Source organism: Aphidius gifuensis, linkage group LG1 (assembly GCF_014905175.1).
Source record: "Aphidius gifuensis isolate YNYX2018 linkage group LG1, ASM1490517v1, whole genome shotgun sequence".
Taxonomy (NCBI): domain Eukaryota; kingdom Metazoa; phylum Arthropoda; class Insecta; order Hymenoptera; family Braconidae; genus Aphidius; species Aphidius gifuensis.
In genome coordinates, this window is record NC_057788.1 from 25307657 (window position 1) to 25321168 (window position 13512).

The window sequence follows — 13512 nt, forward strand, 5'->3', positions numbered from 1 at the left end:
AAATTGTTAAATATTACAATTAAATATTTTATTTTATTTTATTTTATTTTTTTTTTATAATTAAAATAGTTATTAATTTACCCCGTAATTTCCAAGAATTATATTTCCTTTTAATTGATTATTACGTAAATTTACTTTTTGTAAATTATTTTGATTATTACGTTCGTCTTTGTATTTTCCATAATCAGTTTTTGTCAATATATCCTGAAATTTTTAAAATACAATTAATTAAAATTTTTATTTGATAATAAATAGATATAAAATATTTGCGTTATTGATTTTCATATAAAAACAATATTCTGTATTTGCGCGCGCAATTATTCAAGTAAATTTAACATGTGTTTTAATGTTTGGTGTGTAAATCATAATAAATGTTTGAAAATTCGAGCAAGTAGTGATAGTTCAGGAGCTACCGATAGGTGGCAGATGGCGTTAAATTTTTTCCACGAGTACTTTAATATTCAAATATAAATAAGTACGGTCGAAAACCCATTCAACGACACTCTGGATTTCCTTCAAAACACGCTTAAATCTTTCGCCTTTTACTAAAGATTTCCGTGGAGGAGATCAATTGATGAGTCTATAAGACAATTTTTTGTGTGCCTGGCGCAAGCCGGGTCATTATCTTAATCCAAAAATAATTAATAATAATTCTTGATGATTGATCATGTATACATAGTCTATATCCTCTATGCTAGGTGGTATTAAATAATTAGCAGTATTTTTCTAATAATATATATAGGCCTAGAACATGTGTTTCTAATCGATGAAATATTTTTAAATTAATTTATTGCCCGGAAAATATATTACGATAATTTTTTAAATTATAAAAAAAATATATATTTATCCGTAACCTAATTTAATGATTAATTGATTATAATTTGGCATCAAAAGTTTTTTTCAATAATTAAATTATTTGATTAATATTATTAGTTTAAAAAGTAATTTTATGCGAAATAAAAAACTTGAAAGATCATTTAAAAATATTGGCTTATGTTTGAATAATTATTAGAAGGGTTTTTTGTAACTAGTTTTACCATGTAATTTTTTATTTTGACAAAATTAAATACTTAATTAAATGGTCAATTAGGCACTCGGGTTTTTTCCTTCAATACACAAATAAATCTTTTTCGTTTCACTAAAGACTTTTCATGGAACACAATTGATGAGTATTATACTCAACTATTTTTTCTCTGTCTTGCATAAGCTGTCTCATTTATTAATTAAAAAAAATAAATAAATAAAGTTTTACTTTAACGGTTTTAACTAGTTTAATTAAAAAATTTTAAAATTTCGAAGACAAAATATATATTTTTAAATAAAATATAAAAATTAAATTAATAAATTTTTTTTATAATTACCAAATTCAAAGCCCGCATATTTAAAAATATTGGCAATATCTCAATATTATTTCCAGCAGCAGAAATACTTTTTAATTCTTTTAAAAGTCCAATTTCGGCCGGTAATTCTTTGATTCCATTACGATCAAGTATTAATTCTTTTAAGCTGTAAAATAATAATTAAAAATTATGACAATATATAATTATATTAGTGTTAAAACTAGAAAAAAAAATTATTATTTTGACAAAATTGTGTAAGCGAGAATTGAGCATGCGTGCATGCGTTAACTCGGGTGAATCGAGCCAGTGAGGCCAAAAGGTTTGAAAGGAGCATCCTCGACCGGATATACTCAACCGAGAAAGCCTCGTATAAACAAAATTTATTTTTTATTCTATATAGTCTATTTTTTTTTTCTTTTTTTTTATTATTTAAGTTTAATTATTATTCTCCATGAAATGCACTTGTCAATGATAACATCACAAAAATAAAGAAAAAAAAAAATGGCAAACAATAAAATCACATTGAAACAGTTAAAAAAAAAAAAATATAAAATAAATAAACAAAAAATAACTCACTGCAAAATAGATATATAAATTCAATTGAGCACAATTAAAAAAAAAAAATTAATTAACAATTTAAAATAACTTCACATTTAACCAAACATTAAAATAAAAAACAAATAATTATATTTATTGCAGTCACATATGTGTTTGTAAATTTTTAAATCCAAAGAATATATTTATTTATTTTATTTAAATAAAATTTATTAGAGTTTTTAAAAACAACGTGATTTACTGAACACTTGAATAATACTGACGAATGTTCTACAACAATATCGAAGTAAAGAAAAATTATAAAATTAAAAAAAAAAAAAGCGAAAGAAAGGAAATGAAACTAGCCGGTCAGAAAATCGCGGAAGCGTGGCGAAGAATAAACCTTTTGTAGCCGGTGGACGTTGTACAAGTGTATATAGGTTCAACTTGTTGAGATGTTCAACGTTAAACTAAATATTCCGTCAAGAAAAAATTCGCATATACGCATTGGTTTAAATGAAAGAAGGAAATAACATATAAATAAATTTTAAAAAAATTTATATACAAAAGAAAAAATAAAAAGTAGGGATATATATAAAAATTTTCGAGGAGTTATTTTACCTCACTATATTGATGAAAGTCAACTTTAAATTATTATTATTATTATTATTTTATATTTATATATAGAAAGGATGGGTTAGCTGACCAGTCTGATGTAACAAAAATTAAATATATATATGTGTTATTTTTTTCTTTGAGAAATACAAAGAAAAACCACACAATAAAAAAAATTTGTTTTGGATTATATTTTTATAAAACCACGATTGTGACTGTATCCGCACATGGCATGTCGAATTTTTGCCAGCTATCACAATGTATAAATTTTATTTTTTCTATTTTTTTTTTTTTTTAAATGGGGGACTAGACACTGATAAATTCACTTTTATTTAAAATTAATAAAGAAGAATAAATTTGATTAATTATTTAAAATAATATTATTAAAAATTATTGTTAATTATTTGTAATATTTAAATTACATAAACATTAAAATGAATCTTTTCAATTTTCATTTTTAAATATTTACAAATTTTATTTTTTATTATTTTTATTTAAATTTTTCGTTAACGTCAGGATAATCTTAGACGACTTATGTACTTATATATAATTGGTTCTTGTATATATATTTGATAATATATAATACATGTATATGAAACTTTATGCAGACCGTCACTTCTAAACTCATTCAAAAACTTCAACCTAGCTTCAGATAAATCGTTTTGACTATAGGGGCTTTTCTTAAACTTGCTGATGATAATATTGGATACTATCCCAATTTTCTTTATCATTTGTTTAACTATTTTATTTATCTATTTTATCATGGTCTATAATAAAATTTATAATTTTAAATTTTATATAAATAGTATATTTTTAATTAAACATAAATTTTTTTAATAAATTTAAAAATCAAAACTTTTTTTTTTTTAATCATCAAAAATTAAAAAGTTTTAATTTATTAAATCTTTTTTTTTTTCAAATTGAAAATATTTAATTAAATATTTGGTTATTATTAAAAGTTAACCCAAGTCAATTAAAATTTTTAAATTCAGGATTAAAAAAGAAAGAAAAAAAAAAAACGTTATTAATGATGAGTTTTTGTATGACTTTAATCCGATTTTATATTGAATAAATAATGTTTTTTTTTTTTTTTTTAATTATTGAAATTATATATATTTATTCATCATCTAATTACTTTGTAAATTAATTAAATGTTGTTATTATTTAATCTTTAAACATGACAATGTGTATTGATGATGATGAATTTATTATTTTTTATTTTTATATAACATTACGTTTTTTTTATGTGAAAATCAATATACATGAATAGAGAGACAGCTAATTGAGTCTTTTATGTGCCAACAGTTTGTTTGCGTGAGTTCATTTTAAATACTAAAACATACAGGTATACATGCATTTGTATACATTAAAAAACAAAGTTTTGTTTTGTTTGTATCGGACACTATATACATAAACTCTATAGTTATATGCAGTGTTCATACCCGTGTTTCCTTTGTATCGTTATTTTATAGATATACTTCTATACATACAGAAAGTTGTTTCCAAAACTTGTGTAATCTTCTAGATCGTATAATTAAAATTTTCTATTCACTTCAAATTAAATGTTAAATTTGCACTTTAAGAAATTTTCATCTCATCAACATGCCATGTGTTAGTTTCTGTTATTATTTGTTTTTTTTTTTATTAAATATTCAATATACTTTATTAAGTTTAATTTAAGCAAAAAAAAAAAAAAAAACGACTATTGAAATGTTAAAATTGAAATAACCCCGTGACACTCGTCTTGAAGAATTCATGAAAAAATTATTACTATTCAGAGAAATTTTTTGAATGGTTATTTTATTTTATTTTTTTCTATTTTACTTTGTCATGACGGGTAAATGTGCTTATCGAAGATTGCTGAGATTGATACATAAAATTTTGCGGACGTGATGAAAAACGAGAGTATGAGATTACGATTTTCTTTGTGAAAAGTTTTACTGAAAAGTCTATTTGATATATCTACAAATACAATGCATTTAATTTTAAATTTAGAAATGTACATTTATCAATGTTAGACATGTTTTTTTTACATTTTTTATTTTCAACATGAAAATTAAATTTTTTTTATCAAGAAAAATAAATAACATAATAAAGAATTTAACAAAAAAAAAAGTTAATCTATTAAAATAATTATATAATCATATGAGTATATAGATAATAATAATAAAAAAAAAAGTTATAATGCATCGTATGAAAATTATATAAACAATTTCCAAACTAAAATAATTAATGTCTAGATTTTAATCATATATACATTCATGTATATATTCACGTTGAAATAACAATAATTTTATATACTCAAAATCCGCATTGATTTGACTATTATCATTATCATAAATATACATTAAATTAATTAATTCAAGTATACAACTGATGATGAAACTAAATATGATATAATAATTTGAAATAAATATATTAAAATAATTTTTTATTAAAATTATAATTTATATCATCAACTACTCAGTAAATTGCCAGACAAATTGTTTGACAAATTTCGATTATATTTTCATAAAAAACAAACCCGTATAAATAATTTTCAACGAACCATAATAATAATAATAATAATTTAATAGTATATAGAGTAACTTGATATCGATTGTTTTACCTTCAACAAATTTATGGTCTGTTTTCTTATCAATGTCGACCAATGTTTTTTTTTTATATTTATTTTTATGTGATTTTGTTTGCTTTTTTTTTTTTTTTATTTCAAATGCTATACCAAATTCTCATTATTTTGTCTGTCGTACATCGAAAAGTTTCAAAGCTTAAACTTTTCGATGTACGAAAATTGAGTGTCCCAACTTTTAATGCAAGGCCGCTCTGGCGATTTTACTTGAACGAGGTATATTATTCTTTTTTTCCACTTGAAAGTTTGTTTTAGGCATAATTTAAAATTTATATATATATAATAAAAAGTAATAAAGAGTAAAATTTGTTTAAATAGTGGTTTGTATATACATACTTGACAAGTCGATAAATTTCAGCAGGTACTTTGTCAATCTTGTTGTTTGAAAGATTCAGTGAAGTCAAACAAACAAGCTCTAATAATTCTCGGGGTATTGTTGTCAGTTGATTGTGCTCTAGTTGTAGTAGTTTTAATTGTGGAAATCTATTTGAAATAAAATAATAATTATAATAAATTCTTATATGTTAATTATAAATGATAATTTTTATTAATTACCTGCGAAGAATGCTGAGATTACTGGCAATTGTAGTTAATGAATTTCTATCCAAAAGTATTTCTTCAACTTCGTGAAAAGCAAGAATACTATCGGGTATTTTTGATAAACCTGCATTGCTGAGTTCTAATTTTTTTGGACTATTTGATGTTTTAGTTGCCTGTTAACAAATATAAAAATATATTTTTTAAATTTTAAATAAGAAAATTATTTTAAAAAAAGATAATTGATATTTTTTTTTTTCTCATAAAAAAAAAAAAAAACAATTCACCTCAATTTCAAGGGAATCAATTTCCATGGTATCTTTGTCATTATCAAATTCTTCCATTATCACAACAAGATTTCCAAATTGTACCATTTTGACAATTTTTTATTTTCAAAAAACTATCACATGAATTTTTTTTTTTTACTCTTTAAGTTATGAAATTCATTTTTTCAAAAAAATACTAACAGTTAGTGAATAATTCACTCATCGTAACAAATAAAAATTTAAAAAATAATGTTTTGTCAATCGAATGAGTTGCACTATACAAAAGTCATATGATTGTTTCACAATTTGATAAAAAAAAAAAAATTAAGTACTTTCATAATAAATATAACTTTGTCAATATTGATATATAATTATTTGTAAATTATAAATCAATATTCAACAATTTAAAATAAAATAGAAAGTCAATAATTATTAAAAAACAAAAACTTTCTTTAGAAATTTTAAAAAATAATAAAAAGCTTCGTTGAAAATAAAAAAAACAACGAAATATTTTATCACGTATTTTATTTTTTCATCAGAGGTTAAAGTCTTGGAAGTAATAAATTTCTTAGCTGCTTATTGCTCGTTACGCGTCTGATGGCGATAAATTACTAGAGATATCTTCATAAAGGTGGCGAGGGATATATATATATATATATACTAAGGGATTTATTTAATTTTTTTGTCAAATAAAACTACCACTGTCACAAGAAAGAAATAATATATATAAAATAAAAAAAAAACGTGATAAAGTATTTAACTAAAAATAAAATCTATTCATTATCCGAAAATCAAGGCAAACTTATAATTTTTTCTTTTTTTTTATATATGTTAAAAATTTTAATTTTTCAAATTAAAAATTGTTTAATCAAACAAATGATTTAAAAATGAAAAAAAAGAAAAATAATATAATAAATGAATGAATTTATATTTGTCCATTTAAAATATAAAATCGCCGTGTTTTAAAAAAATTATTTTTAAATAATAATTTATGACCAAGCATAAATATAGGTCAAAAAAAAAATATATATATATATAAAACAAAGATTCCCAATTATTTTTGCTCATTCAAATAACTGACATTAATGAAATAAAACATTTTTTCAATTCAAAATAAATTTACGAAACATATTAATGATATATAAATATAACAATTATTTTTTTTCTCTTTTTTTTATTCATTTATTTTTATATGATAGACAATTGTTACGGATGATAATCACCAGATAATTACGAGGGTGTCACCAGAGTGAAAGGAAACAATGAAAAAAAAAAAATCACGATTGTCCATTTAATTATAAAAATCATCTACATGTTTTTTTGTTTTTATTATTTAAAACTACAATTCATTTATTTTTTATTGTTTATATTTAAAAATCTTAACTTTTTATTATTTTTTTTTTTTATGTTCTATTAACTACCGCAAGCCTCTGTACTTAATTTTTAATCTTTTTAAAAAATAAGAAGAATAATTTAGCTGCTTGTTTTGTTTGTTAAGGAAGTTTTTAACTGAGTGAAAGCCAATTTTTTTTTTTTTTTATTTCAATATATTAACAACAACATCTTTTGTCCTGTCTAGTTTTTAATCTAATCTTTTCAAATTTTTGCATACACTTTGTTGTCTGATGCATGAATACATACTTTATTCATTATCAATGAATAGAAAAATCATGTCAATAGATACATACTAAAATTGGTATTAAATTTTTTAACGTTTTTTAAAAAAATATAAAAAAATAAAACTCTTTCATTTTGAGTTTTAAACAATTTATTTTTTAAAGTATTTTTTTATTTTTTTTTACTGTAGATTTATTACTCTGTACTCATAGTTTATGCATTCAAGGGTTACCGAGTTTTTTTGTTGAGTTTTACTTGTAAAATAATTCTGGCAAGTTGAAACGAAAATAAAAAACTAAATAAATAACGTGATTTTTTTTTTTTTCTACACTTTTATATTTAAATGATTTTTTTATTGAAAATTAAAATAAAAAATTTATAGTATAATGATTATCCAATTGTCTATTTTATATGAAAATATATTTATAAAAAAATAATCTCTATATTCTATAAAAAAAAATTTAAATATAGTTCTAATAATTATATTAATTAAAGTGAATTTATTTTATTGAAAGTTTTTAATTTTTCATCAAATTCACGTCATGTTCATGATGCTTCAATTTGAGGTAAACCAATAAATATAAAATAAAAAAATTAAAATAATAATAAATAAAAATTTCATGAGAAGATTAACATTGCAGTATTCCAAGTTTTATATATATATATCATATATATATCCAGCTAGGGTTGAAGGAAACGAATGAAAAATAATCTTAACCTGACATTTTAATCAACAAAAAATTAAAAAATAGAAAAAAAAAATCGAGTATATAAATGGTGTGTACTATCGCGTTATATATATTTTTTGATATATCTTATTATTTTTATTATTTTATAAGAAATAACTTTTTCAAATAAGAATGATAAGATTTATGATGAATATGTTTTTAAAATTATCAACACTATACATAAATGAATAAGCTATGATATAATAATTACGAAATAGATTAGTAAATTTCAAGCATTCAACAAAATCGATTATCCCAAAATTGTGGTTGGTAAATTAACGGTTGAAACTATATGTGGTAATGTGGAGACATATACTGAAATTCACAGCTACCTAGTATGCAAACCACTTGAACACAAAATTATTATTTAATTAATTAAATTCATTGAAGAATGACAAATCGTTAGCTCTTTTTTTTTTTATTTTTCACAAACAACAACCACAAAAAAAATTTATACAAATTTTTATTATTTAATTTAAATAATAAAACAAATTTTTAACACAACACAATATTTTAAAAATAATAACACATATCAAGGGTATTATTATGAATTTATTTTCAAAAAAAAAAAAAATAATAAATATTTTTTTTTTTCTATTTAACTTTGAAAAAAAGATTTTTATTTTTAGTAGATATATTTTACGAGATTTTTTTGATTTTTTTTTTTCAATGTTAAATTGTATTTATTACAAATCACGTCTGTGATACTGTTGATATGAAATACCATGTATGACTGTGATTGTAAATATATTACAATTCTCGGTACAGTACATAGAACAAAAAATTTTTATTAAAAGAAAAAAAAATATATAAACTTTGTCGCGTGCGTCTTGGAGAATGCTTTACAACCGGAAGATATGCTCAGTGATCTCACATAAAATTGTGCAATTTTCATCTCAACATTTTACACTGATTATTTGAATACAAACTTTACGTTTTATATACTTTTCTTGTTTATTATATAGAAAAATAGTTTTAAATTTTTTAACTTTAAAATATAATCAAAATATTGCAATAATATATTTTCATGAAAATTTATTTTAACTGTATCAAAATATTCATATTTTATATAAACATTATAAATAATCATTATGGTTATGGTATAATTTTTTTTAATAGGCAATTTTGTGGATCAATTTAATATTCTTGTGTATGTAGAGAATACACTTATGTTAACGGGTAATCACAACGCATGAAATAATGTCGTGAAAAAAAAAAATACTATGATACTAGTGTTAAAATAAATAGATGAAAAATTAAAAAAAAAAAAAAACATTTAATAAATTTAATTAACAGAATAGAAAAAAAAAAATGATAATAAAATCAATTGAATGTTTAAATGCTGTTTTTATTAAAGTAAAAGTTTATATGACTGCAGTTGAAATATATATTTATATAAAATTTAATTAAACTTTTTGAACTTTTGTATGTTTTTGTGTGTGGAGAAAGGGATAAACAGTGGTTTCGATTGAAAAGGGTTTCTCTCATTTTATATATTTCATATCGGTATTTTCAATTTAAATTTATTCAAAAATTTAATTAGAATTAAATATTATTTTCAATCATAAATATTAAAACCATGATATTTTTATTGAAATAATATAATAATTTTTTTTTTTTTCATTTTGAGTACTTAGATTTTTTTTTTTTTTTCATACATATTTAAATTTGTTGTATAGCTTTTTTCAACAAATAATGAATACCTCTATTTTCATCTGATATTTCAAAACAAAATAACAAAGGATTTGTGTAAAATTTTTTTTACCATTACTAATGGGTACACATTTTCAAATAAAAAAATAAAAAACGTTAAAAAAAAATATAATAAAAGAACGGAGAAAAAAAATATTCACCCGGAAAAATTATAGTGAAGTAAATGATTTGATGGAAAATTCTCTCAAAGCAAATCTATTTATTGTATTTTTTTCGTAAAGTTTAATAATATTAGTCTCGTATTCAAAATAAAAAATCAAAATAAAAAATTCTTTTAATAATTATTTTAAAATAGACGTGTTCAATATTTAAAAATAAATATTTATAAAATTAATTATAAAATCTATTATAAATATTCTAAAGTTAAATTAATTTATTCTGAAAATTAATTAAACTTAAATTTTATAATAATATATTTTTCAATTATATTGTTGATTGATAATCGATTAGATATTTTTAAACTTTATGAAATATTATCAAAAATACTTTTAATTTTTTTTAAAATTTTAAATTTATCATTTAAAATTTATAAAAAATCAAGTTTATATTTTAGACATAATCTATAATATAAGATATAAATGTTTTAAGGTGCATTTGAGATTTTAAAATTTCTTTTTATCAACCCTTGAGAATTTCATAAGTTTGTGAAGCTTGAGAGCATTTGCATTGGTGAGTTTATATAGTCTTCAATATATATGAAAGACTTGAATAAATAAAAGGAAAAATTTTTGTATATGTAGACTTCAATTTATATTGACTTATTGGTAAATTGTTTATTTATTTATTTTCTTTATAAAATATAAACTTTATTATTATATTATCAAATGATATTGAGTTGGATGATTGAGTGATACAGCAAAACACTGTGTAAGTTAATATAATGCACAAACGAGAGAGTGAAAGATAAGTTTGTTTTTTGAAATATGTCAAATTCAAATGATATTAATCATTATTTTTCAGCCAATGTTTGACAAAACTTGTTTGTTGATAAATGATTGATAATATTGCGTGGTTAGTTCGTGTTAATAAAAGTATGAATTTACGTGTTTCCTGTTAATTTAACATAACGGATAATGTACGACAGTTAGTGTTAGATATTTTTATTTTTCTAAAATGCATTTATCGATTATTATTAGTTATTTATAATTACTCTATAAGGTTGGCTAATTTTTTTTAAATTAAAAATCATATAGTTAGTATTTATAACGGGAGTTTAAAGTTATTTTTTTTTTTTTAATACAATTAATGGAGCTCGTATCAAAAGCTTTTATTTAATATATAAAATTAAAATAATTTAATTATATAAATTAATTAATAATATTAAATTTACAAAATAATATACTTAATATTTGTAATTTATATTATTTTTTTTCACGAGTTTAATCAGACGTCAAAAGAGTTAATTAATTACTCAAAGTAAATATAGTTGAATACTTTCAAAGAAATTGTATTATTTTTAAAATTTTTTTCTTTAATTGAATAATTTTTTGAAACTCCATCTATTTATTATATAAATATAATTTTTTTTTTTTCAAAGTAGATGACGTAACCAATATAATATACTCGGTGAAAATTTAATTTTCATAATTGAATTATTTTTATTTCATTATATTTTTATGTTTTTACTTTGAGGGTAAAAGTTTTCAGTTATGTATGTGACTGAAGTATTGAATCCAGTTGACATAGTTTTATTATATATATTTTTTTTTTTATTACACTATCTGTATGAAGATATTTGATACATCGAATCCCAAGACTGACAATATTTGAATAATACAACGATACTGTACACTGAATAAATTTGTCACTGTTGTTTTTTTATTTTTTTTATTTATTATTATTTTTTTTGATATGAATAAATTTTATGACGATGCTCGTGTAAACTTGACTTACTGAATATTATATTTTATGACTTATCGATTAGATGGATTTTTTTATTTTTTTATTTTTTTTGATAAAAATAGTATACACATTTGTTATGTCAAATATCAAATTTTATCATTCAATTACTTTTTTTTATTTATAAAAACAACAATAATATAATAATATGTATATATTATTTAAAAAAAGAATTCTTTGTTATCGGTTTTTTAAATTGCAACTATATATTATAACACTTAAGTTTTTACCATCAGGTGTCACTAGTTATACTTGAAAAAAATTTATAAATTTAAATTTTAAATGATAAATTTTATAGATTTTAATTTTATAGATCTATTTATTTTTTAGATTACAAAAATGAAATATTTTTAAATAATATTTTTAATAATTTTATTTAAATTTTATTCAAGTGACTGCATATATAGTGTAATTATTATTTAAAAGATATTATTTTAATTTTCTTTATCATGTGTTTTTGTGTGCAGTCAAGATGAAATATTATTATATTATTATAAACCAACTCAAGTATATATATACAGCCGGATATCTTATAATTAGTTACCTCCTGAATGTACTCACAACAGTGACACAAATATTCACTACATGTTGATTATTCAAAAATAGAATAATAAATTTAACCCTTTACTCATTGCATATATATTTGACTATTAAATATTTTATTAACATTAATGTATAAAATTTCATTTAAATTTAAACAAAAAATTATTGTTTATGTGATATATAATTATAAAGTTTTTGTTTTCTCGTATTTAATACTCATATCATTTTCATTTTATCTTTTTTCATGTGAAGAATATATATATATATATTTCTTTTTTATTTCGTCAGCAGAAAATTGGAACAACTCAAGTTTTAAAATACTCTGCACTTTTTGGTATTTTTACAAGTCTTTCAAACTCTTTTTCTGCTTGAAAAAATATCTGAAGACTTGTTATTAATTTTTTTTTTTTCAATTTAAATAAGATTTTTCTTTTACAAATAATATTAAGTTTTTTTTTTATTATTTTAGAATTACCCACGTGGAAAAGTATAATATAAATTATATATAAAATTTACATAGATTATGTATAAGTTTTACATAGATAATACATAGTTTTGGGCCTATTTAGTATGTATAATCTATATATAATCTATACACAATCTATATGAAATATACAAGAAAAATTTTAAAATAATATATATATAAGGGCATATATGTATTATATATTTATATACAGTCTGTATATTAAAATGTTTAAAGTTAACTTTAAACATTGCGTAATTATCAAAGTTCAAAAACAAAAATCCTTAATAATTGTAAATAATTAAAAAGAAAAATTTCAATATATATTGAATTTATATTATTATTTATTATACACTGAGAGAAATATTAACTAAAATTACAGCGTAAAAAGAAAAAATACAAAATAAATAGTAAAACTTTCGTTCATTTATAAAATTATTCGTATATTGATAGATAATTTTTAATAATATGTAAAAAATCTATTATTTATATATATTACTAAGATAAAATTTAATAATTTTATTGAATTTTGTTTAAAAAATGACTAAATTCTGACACTCACAAGTAAATTCTAGCAGATTAAATTTACACTATTTTTAGAATTTACTAAATTTTATTAAAATTTTAT

The 13512-nt window shown here is 20.2% G+C and overlaps 1 protein-coding gene, 1 long non-coding RNA gene and 1 other non-coding gene across 3 annotated transcripts in view; 2 read left to right on the plus strand and 1 right to left on the minus strand.

The window, feature by feature from the left end:
• LOC122857572 overlaps positions 1–13512 on the plus strand; it is a 63659-nt gene that overhangs the window by 7314 nt on the left and 42833 nt on the right. The gene's annotated exons all lie outside the window — the stretch shown is intronic.
• LOC122856429 (PH domain leucine-rich repeat-containing protein phosphatase 2) overlaps positions 1–13512 on the minus strand; it is a 40663-nt gene that overhangs the window by 3513 nt on the left and 23638 nt on the right. Inside the window, exons 5-8 of the mRNA XM_044158099.1 lie at positions 5674–5831; positions 5455–5601; positions 1362–1506; positions 82–204 (exon numbers count right to left, since the gene is read on the minus strand). Coding sequence (XP_044014034.1) covers positions 82–204; positions 1362–1506; positions 5455–5601; positions 5674–5831 — 573 coding nt within the window. The remainder of the gene's footprint in view (positions 1–81; positions 205–1361; positions 1507–5454; positions 5602–5673; positions 5832–13512) is intronic.
• On the plus strand, positions 500–620 carry LOC122847968. Its single transcript, XR_006373422.1, has one exon. It is a non-coding gene; the product is annotated as a U5 spliceosomal RNA (small nuclear RNA).